Source organism: Nyctereutes procyonoides, unplaced genomic scaffold, assembly GCF_905146905.1.
Source record: "Nyctereutes procyonoides isolate TBG_1078 unplaced genomic scaffold, NYPRO_anot_genome, whole genome shotgun sequence".
Taxonomy (NCBI): domain Eukaryota; kingdom Metazoa; phylum Chordata; class Mammalia; order Carnivora; family Canidae; genus Nyctereutes; species Nyctereutes procyonoides.
In genome coordinates, this window is record NW_026575122.1 from 14,945,953 (window position 1) to 14,967,741 (window position 21,789).

At 43.6% G+C, this 21,789-nt stretch overlaps 1 protein-coding gene across 3 annotated transcripts in view; it reads left to right on the top strand.

Moving 5' to 3' along the window:
• Nucleotides 1-1,842: 1,842 nt before the first annotated feature.
• SH3D19 (SH3 domain containing 19) overlaps nt 1,843-21,789 on the top strand; it is a 240,745-nt gene continuing 220,798 nt past the window's right edge. For all 3 annotated transcript variants that reach the window (XM_055336636.1, XM_055336635.1, XM_055336637.1), the window contains exon 1: nt 1,843-2,179. In XM_055336636.1, coding sequence (XP_055192611.1) covers nt 2,068-2,179 — 112 coding nt within the window. In that variant the 5' untranslated portion in view covers nt 1,843-2,067. The remainder of the gene's footprint in view (nt 2,180-21,789) is intronic.

Below are 21,789 nucleotides of genomic sequence, written 5' to 3' on the forward strand. Positions count from 1 at the left end.
CTATATGAAAAACGCCTACCACAAGGCCTGAAAATAAATACTTCTTTCCTTCTTTTGAGGCTCCCCACAGCACCTAGTGCGGTTTTTGGCACACAATAGTTCCCATGAATGTTTGCTGAATGTAAAGTGAGCCTGTACTCCCAAAGCAGGAGGTGGGTTTTGAAGACTCTGATTGGATGGAAGATCCAGAACACCTGCAGGCCTTTTCACACTAAGAATCTGAATAACAGCAGCGACTGACTTCAACAGCTTTAGTGAAGTTTGTGTTGTCAGAATAGGGACCTTGGAGTGATTCCTCATCTTTGAAGGAAAGTGACAAATGGGCTTTCCCTGACAGTGAACTCAAACTCTTAGAACAACTCAATAGGCCAGAACTTTTTTACCCACCCCTAGTTTAATTTCAAAAATCTCCAGATGTCTACTTATTTAACGGCTTATGCAATAATAAAATTTTAACTTGTGGATTTGACCTCAATTCCACAAAATCGATTGTGGTTCTTATCTGCCCAGAAGCAGAAAGGTTTTCTCAGGCAGCCACAACCACTGTTGAAAAGGCAAAGACACAGCACTCAGGTCCGGCAGGCAATTCTATTTTCAGTGACCCTTTTCTCTCTTTTTCTCTCACATGCTGAACATCACGAACTCTCACGATCTCTCAGAAATAGAGCAGAGAGGCTGGAGATGAAGGCCTGTTCATCCCACCAGGGAGTTTCCTACAGGTTCATGTCCAGGCAATGTTCCTGCTTGTCGCTTGGGTATTTTTCTGAGATTCCAGGATCTCTATGAGGACCTGTGTATGTACAAGTCCTGAACGGAAGATGTGCACTCTACAAATACACATAATAACTTTCTTACACGTACATTTCACTTTTGAAAAAACCGTTCACAGGGTAGATCTCATAGCTAAGTGCTTCAAATTATAGTTTCTCACTCCAGCACCAGTGCTCCTGCCACTTCATCAAAATCATTTCTCTCCAGTTAATCAGGTACATGGCTCTTAAATACATTTTCTTCTAGGGATGGTGGCCACTTTCTAACCCTAAGGTAATTAGAATCCAGCGAGGCTGAAATAACAATTTTTTTTAAAAAAAAGAATTAGCCTTTATATTTTAATTCACAGCAAAATTGAGCTGAAGACTGGGGTTTCACAAATAACCCCATTGCACAGCCTCTCCCATCATCAGCGGCTAGGAGAGAGTGACCCATCTGTTACAGCTGGGGAACCTCACCTGACACGTCACGATCACCCCAACCCTACAGTTCACATTGGGGTTCCGTGGGTGTTATATATGCTATGAGTTTGGACAAATGCATATTGACATGTATTCACCGTTAAAATGTCGTACAGAATCATGTCACTGCCCTAAAATCCGGTGTCCTGGGGAGGCTCCACTTACAAGGGTGATGTGAGAGCAAAAGAGGAGCAAGCGTGCAGCCCAGGGGCTGGGCTCCCTGCACCTGGACTGCAGGTGCGCTCCCTCCCCAGCGCAGGGCTCCCGCGCGCCCGCGGGTCCGCGTGCAGCCGCGGGAGGGCTGCTCCTCCCCCTCCTTTGTTTCGGTGCCGGGCAAATGGGTTTCCTGTTGACGCCGGGATACCGGGCAGGGGCAGGAAGGGGCCAGGCCGCCTCGTCTCTCCCCGCTTCCTCTCCCATTTATTTACTCGGCTCGCGCCGGTCGGGGTCGGGCGGGCGGCGGCGGCTGCGGCGGCTGCGGGGCGGCCCCAGGCCGTGACCCCTCCCCAGGGGGCGAGGCCCGCGCGCTCCCCGCCCCGGCCGGGCCGCGGCTCCGCGGGGCGGGGAGGGAGGGAGGGAGGGAGGGGAGACGCGAGAGGGCGAGCCGGGAGCGGGAGCCGGAGCCGGGGCGGGAGCCGGGGCGGGAGCGGGAGGCCGCTGGTGCGCCGCGCGGAGGCGGGGAGGCCCGCCCGGCCCGAGCCAGGCCGCTGCCCGCGGGCTGCAGGTGGAGTCCGGAGGCCCGAGGGCGCTGGCCTGGGGCGCCCGGTGCTCGCGGACCCGCGCCGAGGCCCGCGGCTCCCCCGCCGCTCCGGGGCCGCGCCGCCGCGCCTCGTCCATGGCTGAGGGCCGGCGGCGGGAGGACGAGGAGGAGGAGCTGCGCGAGCGCCGCGAGTTCGGGGGCCCGCGCCGTGCCCGGGGCCGCGCGCTGTCGGGCCACCCCGCTGCAGGTGAGGGGCGCGGGGAGGGGGCAGGCTGGGGGGGGGCAGGTGAGGGGCGCGGGGAGGGGGCAGGCGGGGGGGGGCAGGTGAGGGGCGCCGGGGGGCAGGCGAGGGGGGCAGGTGAGGGGCGCAGGGAGGGCAGGCGGGGGGGCAGGTGAGGGGCGTGGGGAGGGCAGGCGGGGGGGCAGGTGAGGGGCGCGGGAAGGGCAGGCGGGGGGGCAGGTGAGGGGAGCGGGGAGGGCAGGCAGGGGGGCAGGTGAGGGGCGCGGGGAGGGCAGGCGAGGGGCGGGGGGCGGGGAGGGACAGGCGAGGGGGGCAGGTGAGGGGCGCGGGGGGCAGGCGAGGGGGGACAGGTGAGGGGCGCGGGGAGGGCAGGCGAGGGGCGCGGGGAGGGAGCAGGCGAGGGGGGCAGGTGAGGGGCGCGGGGGGCAGGCGAGGGGGGACAGGTGAGGGGCGCGGGGGGCAGGCGAGGAGGCGGGGTGGGCGCCCCGGGGTGCGCGCTGTCGGGCCACCCGGCGGCAGGTGAGGGGCGCGGGGGGGTCGGGGGGGGGGTCGGGCGCACCGGCGTCTTTGCGCGGCTCTCCGTGGTCACCCTGGCTCTCCGTGGTCACCCTGGCTCTCCGTGGTCACCCTGGCCCTCCGTGGTCACCCTGGCTCGCGGGCCGCGCCCCGGGACACCCACGCTGGTGGCTGGAGTTCCACCTGCTAGTGGCCCTGGAGCCCGAACTACGGACGTTGCGAACGCGCGAAGTCGGGAGCCCTGGCGTGAGCCGGCGGCCGCGGTGCCTGTCCCCAGGGGAGCCGGAGGCCCGGGCGCGATCTCGGGGTCCCGCGGGCTCGGAGCGCGATCGACGCCTCCCGGCGGTTTGCCTGCGCGGCCGCCGCCAGCTCCAACCTCGTGCCGGTCGAGTCTGGTTTCGTGTCTCCCGAACTTCGGACCTTGGATTCTGCCCCTCCCCCTTCCTCCCCCTCCCCCCGCCCGAGCTCCCCACTTATCGGTAGCACTTGCGGTAGTTATTTCGTGACCCCCCTTCCCCCCGTCCAGGATGTAGCATGCCTAAAGGCAGCTCATTTGGACCGAGACTCCTTTCTGGGTCTAGAGGTACATTTATGGTCTTGTGGTTTTGGGTGCACGAAGGCGGCTCGGATCAATAGTTTGATCCGCAGTCGTAAGTGTAGGTCCACACCCCTTCTCTGTTCCTGGGGCAGCTTTTCAGTCAGACATAATGGAGAGGAAATTCTTTGGCCTTTGGTTCCAGCTGGATTAGCCAAGTTTCTGCAAACTGGAGGGAAGAACAAATTTAGGGAGATGAGAGAGAGAGAGAGAGAGAGAGAGAGAGAACTGAGAAAGATTTAGCCTCTTTAGAAAATGGACCATAGTAAACATTCCCTCAAATCATGGAGAAGCCTCTCTGTGTGGCTCCCTTAACCTGAAAGTTGGAGAATTAAGAGAAGATAACAAGCCTGTGGGGAACCAATGAGGGATACAAAATGGGATGAAAGGAAGGAATTTAGTGGGATGTGAAGAAATAGTCAATTTAATGCCCTTGGCCTTTGGCAGGATCTTGGAACCTTAAAAATAATTCTTGATGCCCATCACTGGACTTTCCATCAAAATAAAGCCTTTTGACTTTCTGCGTGAATACCAGTCTTTTTGAAAATAATTGATGGTTTTGTTTAGTGTAATCCAGACTAGTGATAGGATGGGGGAATTGCAGGATATGAATTAATATTTCTTGCAAGAACACAGTGAAAAAACTTTCCAAAGATGTACCTCCTTTAAACTGGTGATTTAAACAGTGTAGGCCGCCTTGGATTCCTATTCAGCAAAAAGCTTCGCTTTCTCTTACAACGGGCTGTACTGTGAAGAGTACTGGAGGTTACACTAGATTTGATCCAGTTATATGTTCATTAGTCAGTTGCAATATGCATATTTATCCCATGGCTGGAAGAAACTCTTCTAGGTTCTGTGATAATACTTCACTAGACAGGACATTGTGTATGTTTCACTCAGAAATTAGTGTTTACAGTTTCTAACCATGTAATATGCCCCGTGGAGACGCAGAAATATTATGGAATGGGCAGAGGGTTAAACTTGCAACAACTGGCCTTCTTTCTTTGGGGATACATTATTTAATAGTTCACATTTCTTTACCAGCTGTGCTCCTCCTTTGCCTCATTCATTTAAGTGTTTTTCAGACACCATCGCATTCCTTACCAAGCTTGGGCATTTGTTAGCTATGTTTGTGCTAGATGTTCTCTGTCCAAGTGAGCGTGTGAACTGACCTAGAAGCTTAGTGTTTCTTCTGCTTACCAGCTGTCTTTCTAATCTTTCACCTCTCCGGTGCTCACTGCTTCCTTCTTCTCCCACGATTTTACATCTAGATTTTTTCCCTTTGATCTCACTTGACTTGATACTATACATTTAGGGTTTGTGGACCGACGGAGTCTGAACTCCTCCTCTTCCTGCTAAATGTAGGTGTGGTTGTGAAGGTGTGTTTCTTTATTTTTGCAGTGTACATTCAGAAGAGTGTATAAAACCTATAAATTACAAAGTGAAACTCTTGTAACCTGTATCCAAGTCAAGAAATAGAATATTGTCAGTTCTCTAGAAGCCAACTCTGATCCCTCTTGGTCACGGCCTCTTCCTGCCCCTTGAGGGAACTACTTTCTTGACTCTTGTGATTATTTTTTCCTTGCTTTTATGTACAGTCTTACCTGTATGCATATGCATCCCAATACAATATTCTTTAGCGTCCTGTTTTAAAACTTCATAAGAGGTACCATCCGGTATGTATTTTTTAGTGTTACATTTTTCTCATTCAGTGTTGTTTTCAAGATGTATCCATATTGTTATATTCAGTTTATTTTCATAAATATATATATTTATAAATATATCACCCTTTTTGGCTGTCATTTTTTATTGATTTGTTGGAGTTCTTACAAAGGAATCTTAACTTTTGTTGGTTGCTTGTGTTGCAAATATCTTCTTCCACTTGGGCCTATTTTTTTTTTAATTTTTTTATGGTTTCTTTTAATGTGGAAATTCTTAATTTTAACATAGTTGTGTTTTTGAATCTTTGTAGTTAGTGTCCCTCTTCCCCTTGCTGTCTCCTTTGGTTAAGAATACTTACCCTACCCCAAGGTCATGAAGATACTCTCCTTATCTCCTGGATTGTTTCCTAACAGTTTTTTAGCTTTCTTTAGGGAGAGATGCTGTAGCTTTCATCAGACTCTCATATGGGTTTGAAACCCTCTGGCTCACTTATAACATTTTTATATTGTTTCTCCAAAGGGCAGGGAATACATAATTCTGAGATCTCTCCTGATCACTGGGAAGAGTGGTAGGCATTTAGTAGTGTTTATTAAATACTATATAAATTTATTCTTTCAATATGTTGATGTCTTTATGGTAAACTCTGGAAGGACTGCAATAACTTTTCCCATGTGTTCTGAGTAAAATAACTAATATTGTCAGTATAAGGGCACAGAATAAAATTCAAGTTCACCATGAATCAGGTGTTTTTTATTTCCTGTGAGATCAGTATTATTTTCTCCATTTTATAATTGAAAAGATTGAAGCTCAAAAATATTTAAGCAACTTGCCCAGGATCCAGGATCCATTAGCTAGTAAATGGTAGAATGGAGACTTGAATCCACATCTTTTTGACCTGAAAGTCCATGTTTTTCCAGGCTATCCCACTGGCTGCTAATAAGAGTAACTTGCTATTAATCTCCCTGATTATACCTGCATGTTGCTTGTTATATTTCACAAATACTTTACGTTTATTTGAAGTGCCTCATTTAACTTGATTCCTACAAATAACCTGAGGGGAAAGAGTATGTTTTGTTATTCTTATTTAAAAAAATATATTTTATTTATTTATTTTACAGGGACAGAGCGCATGCACAAGTCAGGAAGTGGCAGCAGGGGGAGAGGGAGGGAGTAACGGGCGCCTGGGTGGCTCAGTTAAGCGGCTCAGATCATGATCCCTGTTATTCCCATTTTAAAGACAAGTAATTTATAAAAAAAAAAATAAATAAAGACAAGTAAATTGAAACAGAAATGCTAGAAGACTTGATCTGAAATAACACAAGTAGTAGGTACAGCTGCTTCTCAGTTACCTCTGTTTTGTGTTTCAAGTTATAAACTATAGTTTTTTTTGAGTTGATTCATGGGACATAACCAGGTCATATGGCCTAGACTTTGCAGTTATCTAAAAAGTTGAAGAGACTTCTTTTAAGTCCTGTGGAAACTACAGATAACATTTATATGTTGTTTAAAGATCCTGGGTTCACCAAATTCTTTAAGAAGTCTCGTCTACAGGCGCCTGGGTGGCTTAGTCCGTTAAGCATCTGACTTCGCCTCCGGTCATGATCTCAGGGTCCTGGGATAGAGCCCTAAGTTGGGCTCAGTGGGGGAGTCTGCTTATCCCTCTTCCTCTCCCTCAGTTCCTCCTCTTCCCACTCATATGCTCTGTCTCTCGCTCTCTCAAATAAAATCTTAAAAAAAAAAGACCTGCCTAGTTATCCTCATCACCATAATATATGCAAAATTATATAGAAAATACAGGAAATATAAAGAGAGTTATAAAATAGGATCTCGGCTTTAAAAGAATATGTCATAGAATTAGGGAAGATAAGGCTGATACACTTTATTTTGTTTAAAATAATTCCAGTATAATTAATGTAGTATTATATTAGTTGCAGGTGTACAATAGGGTGATTTGACAATTCTAAGTATTATGCAGTGATCATCATGACAAGTGCCCTCCCCTAATCCCCATCATCTGTTTCACCCATCCTCTCCTCCCACTTCCCTTCTGGTAACCATCAGTTTGTTCACTAATTTTTTGTTGTTCTCTATATCTAAGAGTTTTTTTGTTTGTCTCTTTGTTCCCTTGTTTTGTTTCAGGAATTCCACTCATGAGTGGAATCATACAATATTTCTTTGACTTATTTCACTTAGTATTATACTTTCTAGCGCCATCCATGTCATTGCAATTGGCAAGATTTCATTCTTTTTTATGGCTGAATAATATTTTAGTGTATTATACACCATGTCTTTATCCAGTCATCATCAGTGGATACTTGACCTGCTTCCATATCTTGGAAATAATTCTGCAGTCAACATTAGCGGCATGCATCCCTTTGAATTAGTGTTCTAGTATCCTTTGGGTAAATATCCAGTAGTGGAATTACTGAATCATATGGTGATTCTATTTTTAATTTTTAAAGAAACCTTTATACTCTTTGCCACAGTGGCTGCACCAGTTTGCATTCCCACCAACAGTGCAAGAGGATTCCATCTCTGCGTCCTTATCAACACTTGTTTCTTGTGCTGTCGATTTTGGCTATTCTGACAGGTGTGAGGTGGTATCTCATTGTGGTTTTGATTTCTATATCCCTGGTGATGAGTGATGTTGAGCATCTTTTCATATGTCTGTTGGCCATCTGTAGGTCTTCTTTGGAGAAATGCTTATTCATGTCTTCTGCCTGTTTTTAATTGGATTATTTTTGTTTTATGGTGTTAAGTTGTATAAGTTCTTTATATATTTTGGATACTAGCCCTTTATTGAATAGGTCATTTGCATGTATCTCCTCCCATCCAGTAGGTTGCCTTTTAGTTTTGTTGATTGTTCCTTTGCTGTACAGAAGCTTTTTATTTTGATGTAGTCCCAATAGTTTGGGGTGGGGGGTGGGGCATGAGTATGCTTTTTGTTTGTTTTTGTGGGTTTTTTTTTGTTTTTTGTCTTTGTTTTTTTTTTTTTTTTTCCTTTCCCTTACCACAGGAGGCATATCTAGAAATATGATGCTATGGCCACTGTCAGAAAAACTACTGCTTGTGCTCTCTTCTAGGATTTTTATGGTTTCAGTTCTTATATTTAAGTCTTTAATCCACTTTGAGTTTATTTTTTATGTATGGTGTAAGAAAGTGGTCCAGTTTCACTTTTTTTTTAATGTAGCTGTCCAGTTTTCCCACCACTATTTGTTGAAAAGACTGTCTTTTTCCCATTGTGTATTCTTGCCTCCTTTGTTGTAGATTAATTGACCATGTAATCCTGGATTTATATGCAGGCTCTCTATTCTGTTCCATTGATCTGTTTTTGTGTGTGTGTGTCTGTGTGTTTGTGCCAATACCATACTATTTTGATTACTACAGCTTTGTAGCATATCTTGAAATCTGGGATTGCGATACCTCCAGTTTTGTTCTTCTTTTTCTAGGATTGCTTTGGCTGTTTGGGTTCTTTTGTGGTTCCATACAAATTTTAGGATCATTTGTTCTAGTTCTGTGAAAAATGCTCTTGGTATTTTCATAGGGATAGCATTCATCTGTAGATTGCTTTGGGTAATATGGACTTAAAACATTTATTTATTTGAGAGAGAAAGAGATTAAGAATATGTATGTATGAGGTGGGGGGGGGGCAAAGGGAGAGAGATTCCCCACTGGGCATGGGGCCAATTGTGGGGCTGGTTGGCACAACCCTGAGATCATAACCTGAGCCAAGATCAAGAGTCAGATGCTTAACCAACTGGGCCGCTCAGACACCCCTAATATAGATGTTTTAACAGTATTTGTTCTTCTAATCCATGAGCATGGAATATCTTTCCATTTGGATCATCTTTAGGTTCTTTCATCAGCGTTTTATAGTTCTTAAAATACAAGTCTTTCACCTCTTGTATTAAGTTTATTCCTAGATATTTTATTATTTTTGGTGTAATTATAAATGAGATTGTTTTCCTAATTTCTCTTTCTGCTACTTCATTATTAATGTATAGAAATACAACAGATTCTTGTAATTTGATTTTATATCCTATGACCTTACTAAATTGATTTATCAGTTCTAGTAGTTTTTTGGTGGATTCTTTAGGGTTTTCTATATACAGTATCATGTCTTATGCAAATAGTAGAAGTCTTATTTCTTCCTTACCAATTTGGATGCCATTTATTTATTTGTTTATTTATTTTTGTTATCTGATTGCTGTGACCAGGACTTCCAGTACTACGTTGAATACAAGTAGTGAGAGTGGACAGCCTCTCTTTGTTCTTAATCTTGGGGAGGCAAGTTGTTTTTTTCCCCCCACTGAGTATTATGTTGGCTGTGGGTTTTTCATATATGGCCTTATTATGTTGAGATATATTCTCTCTAAACTACTTTGTGGAAGATTTTTATTATGAATGGATGTTGTGCTTTGTCAAATGCTTTTTCTGCATCTATTGAAATGATTATGTGATTTTTATCCTTTCTCTTGTGAATGTGATATATCGCACTGATTGACTTGAAAATATTGAACCACCTCACATCCGGGAATAAATCCCACTTGATGATAGTGAATAATATTTTTAATGTATTGTGGGATTTGGTTTGCTAATATTTTTTTGAGGATTTCAGCATCTTTAGTGGTATTTGTTTTTGTTTTGATCTGGTTTTGGTATAAGGGTAATGCTGGCCTCATAGGATGAATTTAGAGGCTTTCCTTCCTCTTCTGTTTTTTGGAATCGTTTGAGAAGAAGAGGTATTAACTCCTCATTTTTAATTTTTTAAAAAAGATTTTATTTGAGAGAGAAAGCAGAGCAAGAGAGAGACAACATGAGTGAGGGTGAGGGGAAAAGGGAGAAGGACAAGCAGGCTCCTTGCAGAACAGGGAGCCCAATGCAGGGCTCTGTGCCAGAACCCCGAGGTCATGACCTGAGCTGAAGGCAGATGCTTAACCAATGGCTGAGAACCACTCAGACGCCACTTACCTCCTCTTTAAATGTTTGATAGAATTCACCTGTGAAGACTTCTGGTCCTGGACTTTTGTTTGTTGGGAGTTTTTTGGTTACTGATTCAAATTCATTGCTAGTAATCAGTCTGTTCAAATCTTCTATTTCTTCCTGCTTCAGGTTTGGGAGGTTATATACTTTTAGGAATTTATCTGTGTCTTCTAGGCTAATACACTTTAATGAAGATATATGAGAATATAAAGTAGTGCATGATGACTACCAAGTGGAGTTCAGCAAGAGAACCAAACTGTCATGGTTCATTTTTTGGCTCACCTCTCACTGACTGTGTGACCTTGAACAAGTTACCTAACCTCTCTGTGCTTCCATTCCTTATTTGTAAAATGGGAATATTAATAAAACCTATTGCATAGGGTTTGAAGATTAGATAAATTAGTATAGACAATACCCTTAGAACATGGCTAGACAAATAGTAAATATCTATAAAGTTATTAGTGTTAATTTACATATACTTTTGTTGTTGTTAAAACAGCTGACATGTACCCGAGTCCACATTTTTCTTCATTTGGGAGAAGTTGTGGGGTTTCAGTTGGTGGAGAAAAAGTAGGTAAACCTGCATCTTCAGCATTTCATAATCCAGTGTAGTTGCTTTGCTTTGGAGTTCATGTATCTTTTAGAAATACATCAATTTTACAAGACTCCCAAAGACTGAGCAGAGTTCTTCATTTGGCATTCCTTGCCCTATACAGGCTATTTTTAACATGTAGTGCCCTTTGCCTTTTATTCATCATTACAAATGAAAAGCTCATTCTTGCTTTTCAAAATGATTCCGGCACATCAGAGTAAGTTGGTGATCTTACATCTTATTTTTTTTTAAGATGTTATTTATTTATTCATGAGAGAGGCAGAGACATAGGCAGAGGGAGAAGCAGGCTCCTTGTGGGGAGCCCGATGCAGGACTCGATCTGAGGACCCTGGGATTATGACCTGAACCAAAGACAGATGCTCAACCACTGAACCACCCAGGTGCCCCTTAAATCCTATTTTTAACCAGGGTGCATCTCTTCATTTTTTTTTTTTTTGATTTTGGCACTCTTCATCAGTGCTTCTAACTTCATTGGCACATTATATTCTGGGTGCAACATACTTTGTTTTCCCTTAGATTATTTCAGTTTTGCATTCAGTGATACTTTGAAACTAATCCTCTGAACACTTGGTTTTTAATCAAGTCTCTCTCCATTAGTTTTAGCCTCTGGCAATTTACAGCATTTCTCTGGGCCTTGGTTTTGACATTTTTAATTGAAAGGATGAGGCTTCCAACTTTACATTTTATGATTCTAGGAGATAGGAAGAAAAATAACTTCTGACTTGGTTTATAGAAGTTTGCCAGAGCATGAGATAAGATCTTGGGTCGGTTTCCCTGGGCTTGTTGTGAAGTGCTCTATTGATGAGGGAGAAGCCAAAAGTGCAAAGCTCAAGACATTGCCTCACCTGGGGAGAGCAGTTACACTAGCTTCAGTTGTCCTGTAGGCTCAAGATATGAGCTTCAGTGAAAAAGCGATGATCCACTTTGGCAATGGAAAACATGGAGATGTGTTCTAGGGAATTTATAGTAAGGAACATAGGTGTGATGGGAATGTTAGTAATTAAGTATAAGATGAAAATGTATGTTTAGTAGCTTCAGGCATAGAGAAGGGTTAAGGTTGGGAAGGATGTGGATATAGCCTGCCTTCTTGTTTTACAAGGAGGTAGAAATCAGTTCCTGTCCCTCATTAACTGTAGGCCTCATCTTTAGGAGCTCTAAGCTTGCCTTTGGGTTGGGGGGGTGGGGAGGGAATGGGTGTATAGGAGAGTATTGGGGGTATAGGCTGTAGACCATCTTATCTTTTTTTGATTTTTAGGTTTATTTATTTGAGAGAGAACATGCACACATGTGCAAGCACAAGCAGGGGGAGTGGCAGAGGGAGAGAATCCTAAAGAGATTCCCTGCAGAGTGCAGAGCCTGATGCAGTGCTTGATCCCACAAGCCTGAGATCATGACCTGAGCTGAAATCAAGAGTCAGATGCCCAACCAACTGAGCTACCCAGGTGGTTCCCCATTTTTTTTTTTAATGAATTTTGGTTTTTAGGATAGGTTTATTTATTTTTATTTTTTATTTTTGTTTTTATTTTTTTGTTATTTTTTTTTAAGGATAGGTTTAGATTTTTTTAAAAAAGATTTTATTTATTTATTCATGAGAGACACACAGAGAGAGGGGCAGAGACACAGGCAGAGGGAGAAGCAGGGAGCCCGGCGTGGGACTCCATCCGGGTCCCCAGGATCACACCCGGGGCTGAAGGCGGCGCTAAACCGCTGAGCCACCAGGATAGGTTTAGATTTATAGAAAAATTGTAAACATACTACAGAGTTCCTATATACCCACATCCTGTTTCCCCTATTATTTACATCTTAAGCAATATTGATATTAATTAAAATCCATACTTTATTCAGATTTTCTTAGTGTTTACCTAATTCCTTCTTGTTTTGCAGGATCTCATCTAAAATACCATGTTACATGTAGTTATTGTATCTTCTTAGGCTCCCCTTTGGCTCTGATGGTTTCAAAGATTTTCCTTGTTTTTGATGGCCTTGACAGTGTTGAGGGTTACAGGTCAGATATTTTTGTAGGATGTCACTCTTGCATTTTGTCTGATTAGTTTTTCTCATGTTTAGAGTGTAGTGTTTGGGGAAGGTATAAATGTTTGCCACATTTTTATTGCATATTAAGTGTACATAATATTAGTATCATTTATCATTGTTGATGTTGATTTTGATTGTTTAGCTGAGTTAGTATTTTGTCAGGTTTCTCTACTTCAAGGTAACTACCCACCCCCAGACCCTTTCCATACTGTAGGAAGTTAAGGAAATCACCATGCATAGCCTATACTTAAGGAGGAAGGAATTAATGCTCTAACTTCTTGAGGGAAGGATATCTACATAATTTTTTTGGAATCCCTCTGCATGGGAGATTCCATTCTTTTTTACTGTGGCCTTCATTTTTTAAGGATGTCTAAACATATGCTTTGGGGTTGTCTTTAGATTCTGCATTTGGGGGGATGTGAGCTCAATTCCTGAATCCTAATTCTGTCCAAAATGTCTGGTGTGTGCTTATATCAAGGACATACTTTCATTTCATAATTAGGAAGGAAAAGCATGAAATACATAGGTCTGATTGAGGTGTCCTCTTATTAAAACTCATTCATTCTAGAATATCAGCAGGTACAAAGGACTAATATGAGTTGTTTCAGTTTTGGATATGGAGAGGAAGTTAGAGTAGGAGAGGAAATTGGGAAAGCACTGGACTAGGATTACCAAATAATAACAAGTTAATATTTATTGTGCAGTGGGTACCAGTAGTGTTGTAATTGTTTTACATTTAGTCCTTGTGCCAATCCTATGAGGTAGGTGTGATGATTCCTTAATTTTTACAGTTGAGGAACACGAGGCCTGGAAGGGGTAAAGAATCTACACACACACACACACACACACACACACACACACACACACAAAAGAATCTACACAAGATCACACAGCTAGGAAGTGTTGCCTACTCAGTATTCCTCCCTTTTTTCCTTAGTCATGTGGCAGTGTGCCCACCTATGAAACTACTTCTGCCAACCCACTAATGAGATGCAAATAAAAGTTGAGTGGGGCTTCTAGGAAAGTACTTTCTTTAAAGAGGGGACTCAGCTGCACAGAATATCCTTTTGCCCTTCCTTCCATCTCCTTTGGGAGTAGGGAGGTTTAGCTCACAGCAGCCATCCTAGGCCATGAGGTTACCTTGGGGTTGGAAGCCATGCACTGAGAATGGTGGAGCAGAAGAATAGATGGCATCTTAGTTCCCAGTGACAACAGAGTCGTCACAGGAGGTTTTGATTGCCTGCCTCCTGTATTTGAGAAAACATAGACTGGTTAAAGCCATCATTATCGGGATCCCTGGGTGGCGCAGCGGTTTGGCGCCTGCCTTTGGCCCAGGGCGCAATCCTGGAGACCCGGGATCGAATCCCACGTCGGGCTCCCGGTGCATGGAGCCTGCTTCTCCCTCTGCCTGTGTCTCTGCCTTTCTCTCTCTCTGTGTGTGACTATCATAAATAAATAAAAATTCAAAAAAAAAAGCCATCATTATCTTAGGTCTGTACAAGCAGCAGCCAAATGCAATTCCTGACTGATACAAATTCTAATTTGATCTTATTCTCCTTACACCAAGCTTAATAAGGCATTTTGAAAACATGAGGTTACCTTAGGATACCTAGATTCTTCTTGCTGTTTTGTTCTTTATTATAATGTGACCACTGAAAAATCATAGAGCACCCCCCTTTGCAACTCTTGAAAGGGAATTATTCATTCTCTAACTACTTTTTAAGTTTATCATAAGGAATGTGCCTTGAACTTCCAATTTCCCTTGTGTGATGTAAAGTTCTTGAAGAGGGTCATGATCCCCTCCTAGGACAAGGGTCCTGAGAAGGAAACCTGTAGAATCTGAAAACAATTGTCTGATTTTGTCATTTTGCTTATTGCCAGGTCAGAGTATTTCTCAAAGAATAAATAAATGGAAGTTGTGACAGGAGGTAATTTTGTCCCTACTCTGATGCATATGAGCAGATTAACAATTGCATTGCTGATGAGCCCTATAATGGGCTCATCATCCAGGGCTGCTGCTTAGGATTCAGAGGTCATTTGTGTTGGATATGGCTGCCTTTATTGTACTGGAGCATTGTTTCTTGAAGATATATTAGTCAAGGAATCACTATACTGAAAGGTAAGTAAATGCTTTTTTCTCTGAGAGCTGGCCAGGGACAAGGGGCACAGAAGAAAAGGTTTGCGTAACATGTGGAGAATTAGTTTTTCTAGCAATACAAATCATCATTTCCAAATAGTCCTTTGGAACTAGTACAGAACTAGTACAGAATTTTGGAACTTGAGATGTTCACAAAAAACTGGAAGGCCCCCCGGCATGGAGCCGCGCATGTACATGATCCCTTCTTGTCACTACACTCGTTATTTCTTTATTTCCCCACAAGGACTCCCCCTCAACACACACTAGCTCAGTGGAGATAACTGGAGCTATCTAGGATTCTAAAGTACATTTGTGTTACTCGGGTGAGGTTATAACTATTGCCAGTGGAGGGTGTGGTTTGTAAGAATTCATTTGGAATAGAATTGTATTTGAATATTACTTTTATTAGATGCTTAATAATGTGAAATGCCTAATATCACAAACATTTTACCTCTTATACTGTTCTATTCCTATTTCTTCTTGGAAAATTTCTTGAGAGGAGCACCTGGGTGGCTCACTTGGTTTAGTGTCTGCCTTCAGCTCAGGTCATGATCTCAGGGGTCTTGGGATCCAGCCCAGCTTCAGGCTCCCTGCTTTTCCCTCTTCCTCTGTCCTTCTCCCTGCTCCTGTGCACACGCTGTCTCTCTCTCTGCCAAATAAATAAAATCTTTTAAAAAAAAATTTCTTGATATGAAACTTTATAACATGGTGTGTGATATTTTTCACATTTCTGTAACTATGGGAGCTCTAAACAGTGTTTCTCAAACCTTCATATATCTACAGATCACCTGGGGATCTTATAAGAATGTGATCCCTAATTTAATAGGTTTGGGGTGGAGTCTGAGAGTGTTTCTGACAAGCCCCAGGTGCTGATGTGGACAGCGACCCTTGGGCCACAATGCCTACAGTTACGTCTATACCTCCATGCCAGGGTTCTCAACACTGGCTAGGCACCGGAATCAGGTGCAGAGCTTTAAAAAAGACATATGCTCCTGACCCCTTCTTCAGATTTCTTGATTAATTTCCTCTGGAATAGTTGCTAGGGAGCTGAATTTTTGAACTTCCATGTGAGATGAGACTCACTGGTTTAGTGTCCTATTAAGAAATGTGATGTCGAGTGGTGTCAGTGTGATTTCTTGTCATTTGAATAGGTATGTACTTTCATCATAAGTAATTCATATTGTGATGACTTGTAGTCAAACAGAAGGAATAAACTGAATCCACCATGCATTTTATACAGGGATTTTTATTTAATCTCTCTCTTGTAGCGTAAAAAAAGGCTGCACATAAAGAATGTTGTAAGGCACTCTGATTGAAATAACTGGAAAGCAATGTATGCGATAGTGCAAGAGGTAAGAGGTCTGTTTGGCTAACCTCAGCTGATGGAGGCTTATTATAAGGACACACAGGAAATAGCCTCAGAAGTCACTTGGAAATAAGAGCTGCCCTGGAAACTGCCAGCAAATAGCCACTCCAGAGAACATTTCTGTAAGTTGGGATAACTGCGACTCACATGTCAGAGACATCACCATTTTTGTGACTTTGTTGACGCCTGTCTGCCTCCATGGCTTCTGAAGTCCTGAAGGATTGGCTCTCTTGTTTTCCCCACAGTCAGCCTCTCCAAGACAGAGGCTCTAAGTCGGGCGGCCAGCTACTGTCCTGCACCCCTTTGGGCAGGGTTCTGAGGCCAGTGTACCTCAGAGGCTAAGGACAAACTATAGATAGCTACCTTTTTGGACCTATCCCAGATCTCTTGGGGGAGTGTGGTAAGGGCCTGGGGTACTTGCATAGGGCAGTGAGAACCACCTGCAGCTGCTTCTCTCAAATGTTATGAGCTTTATTAGAACGCAGAGGATTAAACTGGCAGACTCCAGTAGCCTGGCTGAGCGTCTGCCGGGCTCAGGTCGTGACCCCGGGGTCCTGGGATCCAGTTGGTCTTGGGCTCCCTAGGGGGAGCGTGCTTCTCCCTCTGCCTATGTCTCTGCCTCTCACGAATAAATACAATCTTGAAAAATAAAAATTTAAAAAAATCGGTAGGCTGCATATGCATGACCTGAGCACTTGGACGTCTGGTAACTAATGAGTTCCACGAGGGGAGAGCCTCCGACGCAGAACAGTGACCGGCCCGCACGTTCAGAATGTACCTGCCAAATAGAACAGAATTGAGCTTCAAGGAAGCGTTTAATGTAGTCTTTATTGTTCACGTTTTATATTTTGACCCGAATCCTTACGTACACAGTGACGGAAAGCACATTTTTCGTGGGTGACCCTGCTGAGAATAGGCTCGCACCCTAAGGAGCGTCAGTCTTCCCGTTCCGTCTTTCGTCCCGCGAGCCCGGGGCGTTTGCCACCTGGAGTCATCAGCGCAGCCGGTGCCAGGCTTTGGCCTGAAAGGGCAGCGCGGGTCAAGGCCGGGCCGGGAGCGCTGGCAGGGGCGCGGCGGGGCCTGGGACTCGCGCGGCCACCGTAGACGGCGCTGGGCTCTCGGCCGGGCACCGCCATCTTGGGCCCTGAGGAGACGCGGGTGGAGACGCCTGGTCACGGAAAGGAGGCTGGTTAACAGGTAAGGTGAGCGCAGCTGCTGGTTCTTAAACGCCCCCAAGCCTCGGATGTGTAGGAAATGCAGCCGAGGGGGACGGTGGGTGAGATGTCTCCGAGGAAGGATGGACTCGGCAGGTGGCAGGTGGGGATGTGGGGCGTCCACGCAGGTGACCAGGCCGGCGCCGCCGACCGGACCCCACGTGGGAAAGGGAGGCTGCTCCCGCGGCTCCTCGGGCGACGCGGCGACGGCGCGGCTGCAGCCGTTCTGTCGGTGTGACGGCGCATGCGCGGCCGCAGCGCCCGAGCGGACCGGCTGGGGCCAGTGGGCGCGGGAGTCTGTGCACGTGTCCCCCGAGACCCGGGGAAGCGCTGGGATGGGGTGGAATGGGATGGAATAAATAAAATAATTAAATTAAATTTAAAAATAAAATTAAATAAAATATAAAAAAATGAAATTAAAAATTAAAAATAAAATAAAATATAAAAAATGAAATAAAATATAAAATATAAATAAAATAATAAAATAAGATATAAAATATAAACAAATAAATAAAGTAAAATTTGGGGTCTTAGAACTGCAGTTCAGGGGAGCGTGGTATCGGGTAGCAACCCAGACTGTCCCATTGAGTAAGAGCCACGGGTCTTTATTACTAATGTGGGGAAATATCAGGAAATTTAAACAAGCTGTTTTCCAAAAATGATTGGAAGGAATAATTACATTTTATAATTAATTGGTTTTCTGAGAACATAGCGATTAATTAGTATTCTGATGATTTCTTGATTATTAAGGAAATATTTTCTGCAGTGTCCAGTTTTCTATCAAGAGTATAGCTGTAGGGAATCCCCGGGTGGTTCAGCGGTTAGCGCCGCCTTCAGCCCAGGGCCTGATCCTGGAGACCCGGGATCGAGTCCCGCATCGGGCTCCCTGCATGGAGCCTGCTTCTCTCTCTCTCTCTCTCTCTCTCTCTCTCTCTCTCTCTCTCTCTCATGAATAAATAAATAAAAATCTTAAAAAAAAAAGTACAGCTGTAACAGCCTTGTGCCCAGGCACATCCTTGTGCCCAGTTCAGTAGTCCAGTGTAGTTAACGGTTTCAAAAAACAGGATAAAGTTGTAGTCCCTAAAATAGAGCGGCTCCATGTTCAGAGGTTTTACGCAGGTTCACGCTTTGCAGAAGGTATTGTGGTCATGTCACTTCATAGGTTTCCAAATAATGTTTTGGTTTTAAGATCTTTTTTAAAGACTTTATTTATTTATACACGAGACAGAGAGAGGGGGACACACAGGCCCAGGGAGAAGCAGGCCCCATGCAGGAAGCCCGATGTGGGACTGGATCTTGGGTCTCCAGGATCATGACCTGGGCCACCCAGGCGTCCTCCCTCATACCAGTATTCTTTAATTCTTTGCTTATTTAATTGAAAGCTGGATTTCTTACTCCTGTAATAGGTTTTTAAAAAGTACCAACTTTTTGGCATATTTGAACAAACATTTATCAGTCACTTGTTTAGCGCTTCTTAATACACGTCAAGAACTAGGGATCCCTGGGTGGCACAGCGGTTTGGCGCCTGCCTTTGACCCAGGGCGCGATCCTGGAGACCCGGGATCAAATCCCACGTCGGGCTCCCGGTGCATGGAGCCTGCTTCTCCCTCTGCCTGTGTCTCTGCCTCTCTCTCTCTCTCTCTCTCTGTGACTATCATAAATAAATAAAAAAATTAAAAAAAAACCTCATGTAATCCCCCTAATGACATAAAGTCAGATTCTGTTTTTCAGATGAGAAAAATGAGGCAAAGAAATGAAATGGAACTAAGCTTTGAACTCCCGCAGTCTTTTTTCTCCTTTGTTTACAAACTTATACACTGTGTCACCTGTGTGGCTCAGTCTAAGAGTCAACTCAGGATCCCAGGGCTCAGGGATGGGGCCCTGCCTGGGGCGCTCTGCTTAGTGGGGAATCTGCTGCTCCTTCTATCCCTCCCCCTCTCTCTGGCGGGCTCGAGTGCACGCGCGGTCTCTCTCTCTCTCAAAATCTTAAAAAAAATAAAAATGTATGTATAGTAAAATAAATATACTTCTATGAACTTGAATACACGTATAGATTCATGTGACTACCACCATAGTCAGGATACAGAATGGTTTCCATTACCTTGAAATTCCTGTGCCTTCACTTAGGGTCAAACTTTCCCTACACCCGTAACGCCTGGCAACAATTGATCTATATTTTGACTCCATCGTTTTATCTTTACCAGAATATGGTATAAATGGAATCATAAAGAACCTGACCTTTGAGACTGGCTTCTTTGGAGACTCATTCATATTGTAACATTGTGTCAATAGTTTGTTGCATATTACTGTGAGTAGAATTGTGTTCTATGAATATACCACAGTTTGTTTATCTATTTACCTGATGAAGGATACTTAGGTTGATTTCAGTTTTTGGAGATTATGAATAAACCGCTATAAATATCCATATATAGGTTTTTATGTAAATATAAATTTTTATCTCTTTAAGAGATTAAAGACCTAGATATCAGTTTGCTGTGTCATATAGTAACTGTATGTTTTTAACTTTATAAGAAATTGCCAGACTATTTTCCAGAGTGGTGCTGTACCATTTTGCATTATCACCATATTATGAGAGTTCTGTTTGTTCTACATCCTCATCAGCACTTGGTATTGGCAGGTTTTTCTTGTATTCACTGTTCTGGTAGATGTGTAGTAGTATTTCATTGTGGCTTTAATGTGCATGTCCATAATGTTGAGCATCTTTTTATGTGGTAATTGATACCCCTATATCATCTTTGCACATTTTAAAATTAGGTTGGTTGTTTTCATATTTTGGAGTTTTTAGAGTTTTTCGTATATTCTGTGTTCAAGTCTTTTGCTAGATGTGAGATCTAAAGTGTCTGTGCTTCCACAGGAACCATTTATATTAATTGCTTTTTTTACCCCCGTGTGTGGGCCATGCTTTCTTGTTTCTTTGCACCTCTCATAATTCTTTTTTTTTTTTAAAGAATTTATTTATTCAGGAGAGACAGAGAGAGAGAGAGAGAGAGAGAGGGAGAGAGAGGCAGAGACATAGGTAGAGGGAGAAGTAGGCTCCATGCAGGGAGTCCAACATGGGACTCGATCCCAGGTCTCCAGGATTAGGTCCTGGCCGAAGGTAGTGCTAAACCGCTGAGCCACCCGAGCTGCCCACCTCTCATAATTCTTTGTTGAAAACTGGACATTTTGAATATGAAAATGTAGCAACTCTGGAAATCAGATTCTTCTCCCACTCCAAGGTTTATTATTACTGCTTATTTGAGATATTGTTTAGTGACTTTTCTTTTTTTTTTAAAAAAAGATATTATTTATTCATGAGAGACCCAGAGACAGAGGCAGAGACATAGGCAGAGGGAGAAGCAGGTTCCCTGTGGGGATCTCCATGCGGGACTCTATCCTAAGACCCCAGGATCATGACCTGAGCCAAAGGCAGCTTCTCAACCACGAAGCCACCCAGGTGCCCCAGTTTAATGACTTTTTCTGAACTAATTTTGTGAAATATGTATTCTTTGTGATGTGTGGTACTGAAGTCTCAGTTTCATTACCTTAGTGGTTAGTTAGTCATTAGAAAGTTTTCCTTGAATGTCTAGAGCCCCTGCTCCCACAATCTCCCATCTTTGCAGTGGGCTGTGTGTGTGTATCACAGCACACCTTCAAGGCCCAGCCAGGCAGTGTACAACTTTGTTTAGCCTTCACTTCCTGCTTGTACAGAGCCAGAAGATCAGCCAGAGATGAGAGTTTAGGGCCTTTTCAGATCTTTTCTGAGAATGCGTCGATCCTGGGAATACACATGGCTTTCTAGATTCCCAGGAGTATGTGTGGGCTTTTCAAAGCCCTTATTTCTCCAGGCTCTCTTCCCAATGACTTTGGTTAGTCTATTGTTTTCCCTAGCTGTTATCCAGTGTCTCTTGTAGCAGCAACGAATGTATTTATTCGCCTGTAAATATTTTCAACAAAATATTTTCAACAACTTTCTCCAGCTAGCTACTTTTTAGCACTTGGAGAGTTCTGAATTAAGATAAAGGCAAGTCTTTTTTGCTGGTCTTTCAAGGCACTCACCCAGCAGGTTAAAACAAATTATAGTTGGCCTTTGAACAACACAGGTGTGAACTGTGTGGGTCCACTTAACACGGTTTTTTTTTTTTTGGATCAGTATAGTACTATAAATGTATCTTCTCAATAATATATTCTTTAGCTTACTTTAAGAGTACAGTGTATAATACATGTAACATACAATATATGTGTTAATAGACTGTATTATCAGGTTTCTAGTCAACAGGCTTTTAGTAGTTAAATTTTGGGAGAATCAAAAGTTCTGTGTAGATTTTCGACTACGTTGAGGGTCGGCATCCTTAACCCTCATGTTGTTCCACTGTAATACCATTTATGAGTGAATTCTCTTCTACCCCCCCCCCCACTTTTGATAGTGGGACTAGGAAAGCAAGCTATTTTCAAGGCTACCACTGAGCTGAAGAATGAGGGATGGAGCCAGGATA